Source organism: Sorex araneus, chromosome 3 (assembly GCF_027595985.1).
Source record: "Sorex araneus isolate mSorAra2 chromosome 3, mSorAra2.pri, whole genome shotgun sequence".
Classification (NCBI taxonomy): Eukaryota; Metazoa; Chordata; class Mammalia; order Eulipotyphla; family Soricidae; genus Sorex; species Sorex araneus.
In genome coordinates this window covers 233,986,516-233,998,056 of record NC_073304.1, presented here as the reverse complement: position 1 = coordinate 233,998,056, position 11,541 = coordinate 233,986,516, and the positions used below count along the sequence as shown (strand labels likewise).

Below are 11,541 nucleotides of genomic sequence, written 5' to 3'. Positions count from 1 at the left end.
AGAGGGCACCTGAAGAATAGCTGCACCCCTCACACACACAGAGGGAACCCTCCAGGAAATGACCGTGGGTGTGATTCCCACGGGGCGTCTGAGCTGCGGGCTCTGGGCTATGGCTGCAGTGCTCTGCTGTGGGGAGAAGCCAAATCTGAGGTGCTCTGCTCTCACTCCTGATGGGACTCAGGGGACCACATGGGATGCTGGGAATCGAACCTGGGTGGGTTGTGTGCAAAGCCAGTGCCTTCCTCACCGTACTATGGCTCCGGCCTCTTTAAGGATGTTCTTACCTGTCCCCAGCCGTCAGCCCAGCCCCGTGGGTCCAGCACGGGTTTCGAAAAGAGGAAGATTCTTTTCTCACTGGATCAGTAAGAGACAAGAGATTATGCAGATGACACAGAAGTGCGGATGGGCCCTGCAGGGGTTGGGGGGGTTCCTCAGCTGGGCTTGTTGCCCCACACCACGCAGTTGCTCCACGCAGACACTTCTGCAGCCTCACTCACGTGCCGGACACGCGATCAATCCTGGGTGGATCCCCTGTACTCACAGAGTTCCCCCAGTCCAGACAGGAGTGATCTCTGAGCACAGAGCCAGGAGTCAGCCCTGAGCACTGCCAGAGGTGGCTCTGAAAATAAATAAAATAAAGGAAATAAAACAAAAGGAAGACGGAAGCATAGCCTTTCGGGGGGCGAGCACTGAGCACCCACCAAGACAGCAGCGTGGGTGAGAAGGGCGGGGTGGGACCTCCGCCTGGCCGTGGATGACCTTCATATGCCTGGTTGGAGCCAGGGAGGGTCACTGCAATCTTCATGGCATGTAGGATTCCTTGACTCATTCACAGATGATTGAGCTCACGCCACCAGGGCCCAGATGAGAGCAGGATGGGGGATTCGGTTCCCCACTGCTCACCCTATGGAACTCATCCTAGGGGTGTGGTGGTCCCAAACACCCACCAGCCCTTTTCCTAGGTACCTTCTTCCTACCTCTGTGGTCAGGCCCCAGGGGAGACACGGTTGAGCTGGGACAGTCACAGACTGGGCCTCGGGCTCAGCTTTTCATTCTCAGCCTCCAGCAACCAGAACTATACAGAGACCCCTGGGACCCCCATGTCTGTATCAGAGACCCCACAGCAGGCCAACCCAGAGAGTAAGACGCTCGCGGTCCAGCATCTCACGCCCTCTGGTGGCGCAACTCTGCAGAGCAGGGTGTGACCAGGAGGTTCTGGAACTTAACCCAACACAGGGAGGTCATAACTTGTTTTCCCCATTCCCCCCAGGGGTTGGGCAGAAGGAAGATGAAGGAGGAGTAAGTGGAGGAGGAGGAGTCAGAGGAAGAGAAACTGGAAAAGAGGAGGAGTGTTGGGGCTGGACCTACCCTCAGAATGAGCCCGTGTAGACTGCACCGCACATGGGCAGGAACAGAGGGACCCATGAAAATGGCGAGATTTCTCGTGCGTCCTGACTGGTTTGGGTGAATCTGAACATCTTTTCCTTTCAGCTGCCCTCAGTAAATAATTTCATAAATTTCAGTTTATGGAGTCAGTATTCCTTTTCTCACAGAAGCCTGGCTGGTCTTTGTCATGAAGATTCCAGGTGCTATCCCTGCCTAGTCTTTGGGACGGAGATTCCAGAGGCTTGCCCAGCTCACCTTTGGGATGCAAACCCAGATTATTGTACCCCCCAGAAAGGTTTAGGTTTCAGTTTTGTATCTCATTCTTGATTGATGTCTTCTCATTTCGGTCAGACCAATGATGTCGTACTTGATCTTCTGCGCTTGCACCATCAGGTCCTCGATGGATGCTTCTGATGCCAGCGTACGTGCGGTGAAAGTACAGACAATCATTTTAGTCTTTCTTCATTTTGGCAGTCTAGTTCATCCCCAAGATTTTTTCAGCCTCTTCTTCTCATCTTTCTTAACGCTGCCGTATTGGGGCTCTTTCGGTGTCAGGTGAATGAGGTCAATTGTTGTCACTGTTGTTGGCATATTGAATACACGACGGGTAGCTTGCTAGGCTCTGCCGTGTTGGCAGGATACTCTCGGTAGCTTGCTGGGCTCTCCGAGAGGGACAGAGGTGGGGGTGGGAGGTGGGAGGGGGGTATACTGGGGTTGGTTGTGGTGGAACACGTGCACTGGTGAAGGGATGGGGGTTTGATCATTGTATGACTGAGACTTAAACCTGAAAGTTTTGTAACTTTTTTCATAGTGATTCAATAAAAGAATAAAAATTTTTTAAAAAAAGAAGAATTTAGGGTTGCTTTACCAATAACGGAGGCATAGGAGACCTCAAAATAAAGTTTTTTCATGTTTTTATAAACATTTGCCATTCAAGTGTTTTCTTATGCTCATATCAAAGTTTGTTAAAAACTAAGGGCCTCTTTCTGTGTCTAAAAGCATGTTTGTATTCTTGTGGAATTGTGAAAAGTATTTGGTGTATTGGGCTGGAGCGATCGCACAGAGGATAGGGCGTTTGCCTTGCATACGGCCGACCCGGGTTTGATTCCCAGCATCCCATATGGTCCTCCGAGAACCTCCAAGAGTAATTCCTGAGTGCAGAGCGAGGAGTAACCCCTGAGCATTGCTGGTGTGGCCCAAAAGAGCAAAAAAAAAGTATCTGGTGTAGAAAGCTCATGATTTTGAATAATTAAGATACAAGAACTATTGAAATTAAGTCAAAAACAAAAAAGTTTTCTCAAGTTTCATAACAATTGATGGCTCAAAGGTCTTATGCAGTTACGTCAATATACATGTTTGTATCTATATTAGATTAGAATATTTGACCTAGAAAATCTTGTGAGTTCAAATATTTATGATACATGAAAACAGGTTCAAAGATTAATGGTTTTGTTTAAAACATGAGTTTCTAGAGTTATAAAATTGGTTGCAAAACTTATCCTACCAGTGTTTGATTTGACCGCTGAGACTTTTGGTACCTAAAATTTCTAGAACTACTAAGCAAAGAGTTATAAAATGGATTAATCTCAGATATCAGCCCGATAGCCTGAAGACATAGCATTGTGCCTTCATAAAAGACAAAAAACCCAAGCGGCTAAGAACAGTGTCTTTGGCTTTAATAGTTTCTGAAGATGGAGAATGTCATGGAAATGTGAGAAAATAGTCAACTTTTCCTAACTATATTGTTACTCTGTCCAGTATATGAAAATGCATGCTATTTTTTTTTCAAGCAGCACCACTCCTAGCCATTTTATCTAACAAATATAAGAACATTAATTTGAAGTAAAAAAAAGATGGGGCATTCACCTCTTAGTCTCTTCTAGGATTAAAACCTTATAACCCAAAGCCCAACTCCTTCCAGAAGTAAAACATTTTCAATATAAAAAGGGTGTTTTGAGTGAAGGACTTTCACGAAGCTTTTAGAAGCAAAGATGAGATTGATGTTGCCTGTATCAAGCAAATATGAATTCAGTTGTGGATTTCAGATAATGCAGATGTTTGTTCTTGAGCATCACTTATGTGTAAAGAGAAGGTCTCTGAGACCATGTTGGCAGTGAAGGAATATATTTTCTTCATCTTTTCGTCATTTGATCTTGGTACCAATTTTGTCTGATTTCTGCTTCTACGGCTGTATTAGTGACCAATCTCTCTAGATGGCCCCTCAGGGCAATGCCATGCAGGACTTCTCCACATCCACCTTTTCTGCCCCCACTTCTTTTCTTGTGGGAATGGGTAACAGTTTTCTGTTTCTAAACTGCTGGATCTGTGTGCAGGTATCATTCTTCATTCTATAAGCCATATTCTCCAGAAAGTATCTGTGTAAAAACACAAAAAGGGAAGAGGGGCCCAGCGGGGCTCTATCTCTCCCGCTGCCCGAGTTCGGTAGTCTCCAGCCGCTTCCCCCACCCCGGGGAGGTTGATGGCGATGATGAGGCAGGCGAAGGAAGGAAGAAGGCCAAACTGGTTGCTCGATCAATTTATTTCGTTCTCTCTCTCTGCTTCTCTTCCGGTTCTCGATCTCTCTCTGGATCTTCCTCTAATTCCCTTTTAGCCCCGCTCGCTCTCACTTCTTTCATCTTGTGCTCTGCTTATGTGTGTGCCACTGTGCTCTCTGTGTCTGTCTCTCTGCATCTGTCTCTCTGTGTCTGTCTCTCTGGGTCTGTCTCTCTGTATCTGTCTCTCTGAGCCTGTCTCTCTGCACCTGTCTCTCTGCCTCTGCCTCTCTGCCTCTCTGCCTCTGCCTCTCTGCCTCTGACTCTCTGTGTCTTCTGTTTTCTTCCTCTGTCTTCTTCTTCTGTCTCCTTCTTCCTCTGTCTCCCTTGTCTTCTTTCTCCTATCCCCGTCTCTCTATCTCGCATGCTATTTTTGATAACTTTATTTCATGCAAAGCTTTGTCATCGGGTAATAACCTATTCCTAACTTTCAGACAAGTGTGGAATCTTTACTGTTTCATGGTAATCTAGGACTGTTTTAATCTTCTTATGTCTGTGATTTCCTAGAGATCAGAATTCTAAAGATGTCTCCTTGTAGGATATCATTTGTTTGTCCTTTCTCCCTTGCCACAAAGAGTTTAGTTTTATCTGGTAATAATCTCTCAACATTTTAAGACAACATTAGTATGTCCTGTTCCCCTTGCCACAGGAAGCTTAGGTTTATTACAGTGCTCCGAGGCACTTCCATTCCACTGCGTTTATCTGTAAACTCCTCTCCATGCTCTCTTCCCCAACCGGTCTATCACCGGAACCTACAAACGGAAGTCATACAAATAAAGGAATCGGTAGATAAATTAAAAATCTTAGTAGATCCCCTCAACAGTAGCATGACTACAGCCGAAGAGAGAATCAGCAACCTAGAGGATGAGCTGCAGAAAGTTTACAGACAACAACAAATAATGGTGAAAGACCTCAAAATGGCTATAGAGCAAATCAGAGCCCTTGGGGATGACTTCAAGAGGAACAACATAAGAATCATTGGAGTACCAGAACCACAGGGAAGTAACCCCAACGAAAAAAAACACAAAGACATCATTACTAAGAAATTCCCAGAGCTGGAGAAGGCAGGCATCCAGATACAAGGAGTCCAAAGAGTGCCAGCAAAAAGAGACCCAAATAAAAAGACTCCGAGGCATATCATAGTCAGAATGGCGGATGCTGTGGATAGAGACACAATTCTACAAGCAGCAAGGTCAAAGAAGGAAATCACATACAAAGGAGCACCCCTCAGATTTACAGCAGACCTGTCAGAGGAAACTCTTCGAGCCCGAAGACAATGGTGGAACATAGTGAAAAAACTGAACGAAGTGAACGCCTCACCAAGAATACTTTATCCGGCTAAACTCTCACAGATGTAACTCTTAAGTCAGAAAGATAATGGATGGAGACACCATCGGTGGGAAAAAGAGAAGGAATCCTCTTAAAGCAAAGTAAGCTTAGAATAGGGATGAAGAAAGTTACAGGACACAATGAATGTTAAGGAATGTGTAGAGGGTTTGAGGTTGAGCTTTAAGGAAAGAAACTGATTAAACTGTATTCTTATAAGAAACTCTTTCAATTACATCTGCGGGATCATTCTAGTACCTTCTTGGTAAGCTCTCTGGAAAGATACTGGAGGAACCCCTGAGCATCACCAGATGTGACCCAAAAAAAGAAGAAGAAAAAAACCCTTAGATAATGTCTCTGGTGCTCCCTGGGAGTGCTAGAACGCTCTCCCCAGCACACCCTGACTTCGAATTCCAGATGGAGAGGACCAGGCTGAACACATGGACCACTGGCCTGAGACAGTTTCTCTAGGGGTTTATGCTCCACGTTTCAGCCTCTTACTTGCTGAACACGCGATCAATCCCTGCTGGATCCCCTGCACCCAGTGTTCCCCCAGCCCGACAGGAGTGATCCGTGAGCACTGCCAGGGCTGGCTACAAAACTAAATCAAATAAAGGAAATGAAACAAAAAGCAGATGATGCAGGTAAGTCGGGCCCTGGGGTGGGAGTGAGGGGGTGACCACTGAGCACGCACCAGAGCACCTGCATGGGAGGAGGGAGCGCGAGCGGGCAAGGCAAGAAGCATCGTGGAGAGGGAGAGGGAGTCGCCAATGGGGCTGGTTCCTGATGAGGGCCTTTGGGAGGAGGAGACACACCACAGACAGGCCCCCAAGAGCGTGCAGGGGTCAGAGCACTAATATAGCAGGCAGAGCGCTTGCTTGCACGCAGCCAAGCTGGTTCGATCCCTGCAACCCTTTGGCCCGCCAGGAGTGACCCCTGAGCACAGAGCCAGGAGTCAGCCCTGAGCACTGTCAAGAACAGCCTCAAAACCTAAAACAAACGAATAAAAAGGAGTGTGCACACAGGGAGGAGAGGCCGGAAGGTGCGAGGGCCCTGATGGGTGCCCCTGTCTGCGTTAGGACATGGGGCAGGAGCAGGAAGACGGGACAAACACGTGACAGGGCGGGGGACAGCACAGGGACCCCAGAATTGCCTCTTTGTCCCCAGCAGGCCACGCTGCCGCAGGAACCGAGCAGTTCAGAGCTCGGGTGTCCTGCCCCACCCTGGGGGCCTCCGAGAAGTGGTTCTGGGTCATGTGGAATTAGACCCCAAGCAGTCTGGACCCCTGGAGTGGGGAGTTCCTGTCCCCCACAGACCTCCTTCCCAGGCCCCCTTTCCTTGGATCTGTCTGACCTCACTGCTCTGCCTCTCTGGGGACGGGTGAAGGTGTCCGCAGGCGCAAGGGACGCTGCTGCCCTGGGACCAATATGACTAAAAGTAGAAATCAGGGTGTCTGGGATGGTCCACGTCCCACACTGACCACAAGGAAGTGACGTGGTGACATAGGGAGGGGCTCCCAGCCCTGGGCACCCAGGGGAGGCACCACCTTCTCTAGAGGCTTCCTGCCCGCCAGCTGAGTCAGCCGGAAGGAGTGGTGGAGGCTTGAGACCGGCCAGAGAAGTGGGGACACGGGAGCTGTCCCCCACCTCCGCAGGACCCCACACAGCCTGCCATTGTGGCCACCTCACTCCTGCCCAATGAGCCCGTGGGTGCGGGTCCCGTGGCTTCCCTGGACGCTGCTCCTCGCCCACCTCCCAGGTGAGTGCTCAGAAGGACGGGAAGCCGCGGGGACGAGTTGGTAGAGAAGCTTCCAGAACTGCTCTCATGTCACCACCTGGACACAAGGGCCCAGTGTGAAGAGGCGAGTTGGACTGGCGGGGAAGGAAGCTCAGAGTCGGACCTTAGAAATGTAGAAATGGTGACCTGAAGCCACACAGACACCCACAACACACACACAACACACACACACACCACTCATACATACATACCACCAGACACACATACCACTTACATACACTCACGTACCAAACTCACACACAAGAAACTTACACACATAAACTGAGATTTAAACCTGAAAACTTTGTAACTTTCCACATGGTGACTCAATAAAAAATTAAAAAAAAAAAAAAGAAAGAAACTTACACACATAGACACACACCAGACACACACACCCGCCACTCACACACTACCAGGCACACACACACACACACACACACACACACACCACTCAGACACACTCCCCCTGTATCACACCAGAGAGTGGAGGGAGCTGCTCCCGCTGTCCCCAGGCCTGAGGAAGGCCTCGCCCCTGCCTCTGCCAGTCCCAGCCCCCGAGTCCTGGACGGACGGGCACCCAGGGGCCCTGACAACGCCTCCCTCCTGCCTCCACTGACTGGTGGCCGTGCAGGTCTCCATGGAAAGGAAGATGCTTCCTGGGAATTGGGTCCCTGTGTTGGACTGGAGGGGGCACCGGCTGGGGGTAGAGCACACCCAGGTGAGGGTGATTTTATTAACCCCAAACTTCGCCCCCACAATAATACCCTTGAGAACTCTCTGACACCCTCTCTGTGGGGTTCAGTCCCCTGGGGGACATCCAGGGTCCGAGCTGGGTGGCAGGTGGGTGTTTGGGGGGAGTTTCAGGTCCTGGTTTGCACAGGCGGGAAGGGCAGTGAAAGAAGAAATTGGAGTCCGGAGGAGGGGGCTGCCGGGGTCAGAATCTTCACCAGAGCCCGGAGAGACCACAGGGGATGTGGCTGATGGGGGCAGTCGATGTGAGAATGGGGCCGTAGGTGGACCCAGTGGTGCCCGGTGCCCTGAGCCGGCTGTGCTTTCCAGGCTGTGTGTCCCTGAGGGGCCCTGGCTCCATGGATGGCACCGTTGGGGGGTCCCTGAGCGTGCGGTGCACATACAAGCAGGAAGACAAAAACAACAGCAAATTCTGGTGCGAATTTCCATGTGTGACACGACTGAGTAAGGTTGTGGAGACGTCAGAGACACAGCGAGAAGCAAGAAGGGGCCGCGTGACCATCAGGGATGACCCAGCAAACCTCACCTTCACCGTGACCTTGGAGAACCTCACGGAAACCGACGCGGGCACGTACTGGTGTGGGGTCTCACGGCCTGGAGCCAAGAGGAATCCCCTGGCCCGGGTCGTGGTGTCATTGTACCCAGGTGAGGAGTTTCAGGGAAGAGGGGGCAGGGGCAGGGCTCAGATCCGAGACTTGAGCAAAGGTAGGAGGATACTGAGAGGGTCTCATGGGTGGAGAGAGGAGCCCTTAGGGGTCAGCCCTGCGATCCCCAATGTGGGCTTCAGGGCCGGGAGACGCTGGATGGAGTGGCAGGGTGAGGGTGAGGTCGCTGGGCTCAGATGGTGCCTGAGAAGCGGGTGTGAGCCTGCGGCGTAGACAGAGCTCTTGGACTGGAGGCTGGGGTGGAAATAGGTGTTGGGCAGGCTGCAGTCAGGATTGCGGGGGTCCCCTGTGGAAATGCTTCATGGCCCAGCAGAGTCGGGGGCCGCCATAGAGGGCAGGGGGTCGGGACATACTCAGTCTATCTTTTCCTTTCCTGGCACCAGCGCCAAAGCCAACCCAGGAAAAATCCAACACAAGGATGCAGACCCCGCCATGGGCCACCGAAAGGACTTCTGTGTGGTTCACTCCAGCAACAAGGCCTGGGTAAGACATCCTGCAGGTGGCCTTCTCTGGGAGTGACCTGGGGTGGCACCTCCTCCCCTGTCCCTGGGCAGTGCTGTGCGCATGCGGGTTGGAAGCTGCAATGTCACCTTCTAACCTGGGACACAGCTCACTGCCCTGTCTGGGCAAAGGCAGGTTTCTGGGGTGCTGGGAAGCAGCAGCATGTGGCGAGACCCCCGCACACTAAATGCCTCACAGGAACAGTCTCCTCTGCCCCCACCGCTGGGCACAGTGGCCCCTGCCCCCTACAGAGGCACAAAGCCAAGGTCAGAAGCTCAGCCACAGCCGGACCCTGGCCAGGGCCCCCGCACAGTCTCTGCAGCTCTGGTCTGAGCCCCTTCCTCCTATCTCCCCATCTGCTGCTGCTGGTTTTATTGGGGGCTACACCTGGTGGTCAGGGGACCAGCAGTGCTCAGGGCACCACCCAGGGTACCAGGAAGAAATGCTGGGGGTTGTGCCCACCCTCAGAGCCATCTCCCCTCCTGGAGAACCAACGGAAGACAACATGGGCACGTACCGGTGTGGGGTCTCGTGGCCTGTATTCAGCAAGGATCTCCTAGCCCCATGGTGCTGTCTGTGTCCCCAGTAAAGCCCCTCAAGACATTGGTCATGAAAAGACATATGTTCATATGTGCGTGCCTGATGGGTGCACACACATGTAATTGCATGTTTATCATACACATGCATTTGCCTGGTGGGAGCATGTCTGTCCCATAAGCGCGTATCCACTCAGGCCATTCTAGGCCTTTCCCGCCGCACCCTGACTCGCTCTCGGTCTGACCCTCTTCTGAGGGCGGGAGGGGGCGCAGCAGTGGGGGAGCACTAAGTGGGGTGCAGGCCGCAGCCTCCTCCTGGGCCTCCCTCAGGCCGAGGTCGGGAAGCCTGGGATCGAGCACCCCCAGGGCCAGGTGAGGTCTCTGCACCCCCAGCGTCCTGGTCACATCCTGGATCTGCAGGAACCCCGGGGCCCCCGCGGAGCCCAGCCCTGCGGTGGGACTGTGGAACATAGGAGCTCCCTGCCCCCTCCCCTGGGGCCTGGCAGATGCTCACCCGCACAAATCAGAGGGTGGGGAAGGGGAGGGGGGCCCTCGTCCCAGAAGCTCCATGTGCCCTTGGAGTGTTTTTGAGCCGCTGCTGCTGTGCATCAAGGGGGACCCCCACAGCCCTCCTGTCAGCCCCTCCCAGTACTCTCCCCCCACAGAAAAGCAAAGCTGTGCAGAGTTGGAAGATGCTCCCCCAGGAGACTCACTTCCTGTCCGTGTCCCTCCAGGTGCCTGCTTGGCTGCGCCCCCTTCCTGCTCCTCATCCTCGCGAAGGTGCCCCTGCTGCTGGGCGTGCTGGGGTCTGTCCTCTGGGGGAGACGGCGCCCAAGGGGCCTTCAGGGAGCCGCCCCCGGCAGCCTGGCCTAGGTGTCCCACGTAGTGCCACCAACGCTATCCAGAGACGCAGACAAATGCTCGCTGGGACCAGAGGGGACGTCCGGACCGCAGCCCTCAGCACTCTCCAGGGCTTTCCAGAGACTCGTGAACACAACTTTAAAACCCGTTAGTCAGGGCTGGAGCAATAGGTAGGGCGTTTGCCTTGCACGCGGCTACCCAGGTTCGGTTCCCAGCATCCCATATGGTCCCCCAAGCACCACCAGTAGTGATTCCTGAGTGCAGAGCCAGGAGTAACCCCTGAGCATCACCAGATGAGACTCAAATAGCATAAATAAATAAATAAATAAATAAAATCTTAGCCAAAGTCTCTGGTGCTTCCGGGATGAATCAGAGAGCTCTGCCCTGCACACCTAAACCGTGAATTTCTGAGGGAGAGGCCCAGACTGAGCACATGGACGCAAGGCAGCTTCTCAAGGGAGCAAGGGCCAAGCAACGAGCTCCCGCAGACCTCTACACACAGGGGCATTTCAGGACACCCACACGCCCCAGGTGACACGCAGCTGGAACATCCGGGAAACCTGAAGCTGCTGTGAGAATCAGCCTCCAGACAAGGCTGAGGAGATGCCCGCCCAGGGGGTCGCTGAGCTCGGGGGGTTTCACTCTGCCCGGCGGGAGCTGTGGAAGGATTGAGCCTGAGAAGGGGTCTGAGACTGAGGCTTGGATCACGGATGAACTTTGACCTGTGAGAAATCCCACTTCCTGGCATGGTGTTGGCAGGGGCGGGACTTAGGCTCCCAAAACCCTTTATGGAAACCAGCTTTTCCCCACACTGGGTGCTATTGTTTGCTTAGGGCCACACGCCCGTCGTTGCTCATGGCTTACTGCTGACTGCGCTCAGGTGTCCCTCCTGGAGGGACTTGGGGGGCTCCTATAAAGTGTTGGGATCGGTTTGGTCAAGTGCTGGACAAGTGGACTATCACACCTGCCTATCCCTCTGGTCCTTGAACTTTGTGAAGATGCTCAGAGCTTCAAATACTCCAAGCAGTGGGGCTGAAGTGATAGCCAGTGGGGAGGGCCCTTGCCTTGCACAGGGCCAACCCGGTTCAATACCCGCTACCCCATATGATCACTGAGCCCTCTAGGAGTGATCCCTGAGCACAGAGCCAGGACTGAGTCCTGAACACTACCGGGTGTGGAGCCCCCCCA

General features: G+C 52.7%; 1 protein-coding gene across 1 annotated transcript; it reads left to right on the top strand.

Annotated features, from left to right (window-relative positions):
* The first annotated feature begins 8,128 nt into the window (after positions 1 to 8,128).
* On the top strand, positions 8,129 to 10,365 carry LOC129403543 (CMRF35-like molecule 6). Its single transcript, XM_055132280.1, has 3 exons — positions 8,129 to 8,435; positions 8,839 to 8,938; positions 10,227 to 10,365. The coding sequence occupies exons 1-3, from the start codon at positions 8,129 to 8,131 to the stop codon at positions 10,363 to 10,365; spliced, it is 546 nt and encodes a 181-aa protein (XP_054988255.1).
* The last annotated feature ends 1,176 nt before the right edge of the window (positions 10,366 to 11,541 follow it).

Coding starts and splice junctions, on each gene's coding strand:
- LOC129403543 (XM_055132280.1), top strand. CDS start 8,129: ATGGATGGCACCGTTGGGGGGTCCCTGAGCGTGCGGTGCACATACAAG. Junction 8,436..8,838: donor CGTGGTGTCATTGTACCCAG/GTGAGGAGTTTC, acceptor TCCTGGCACCAG/CGCCAAAGCCAACCCAGGAA. Junction 8,939..10,226: donor ACTCCAGCAACAAGGCCTGG/GTAAGACATCCT, acceptor GTGTCCCTCCAG/GTGCCTGCTTGGCTGCGCCC.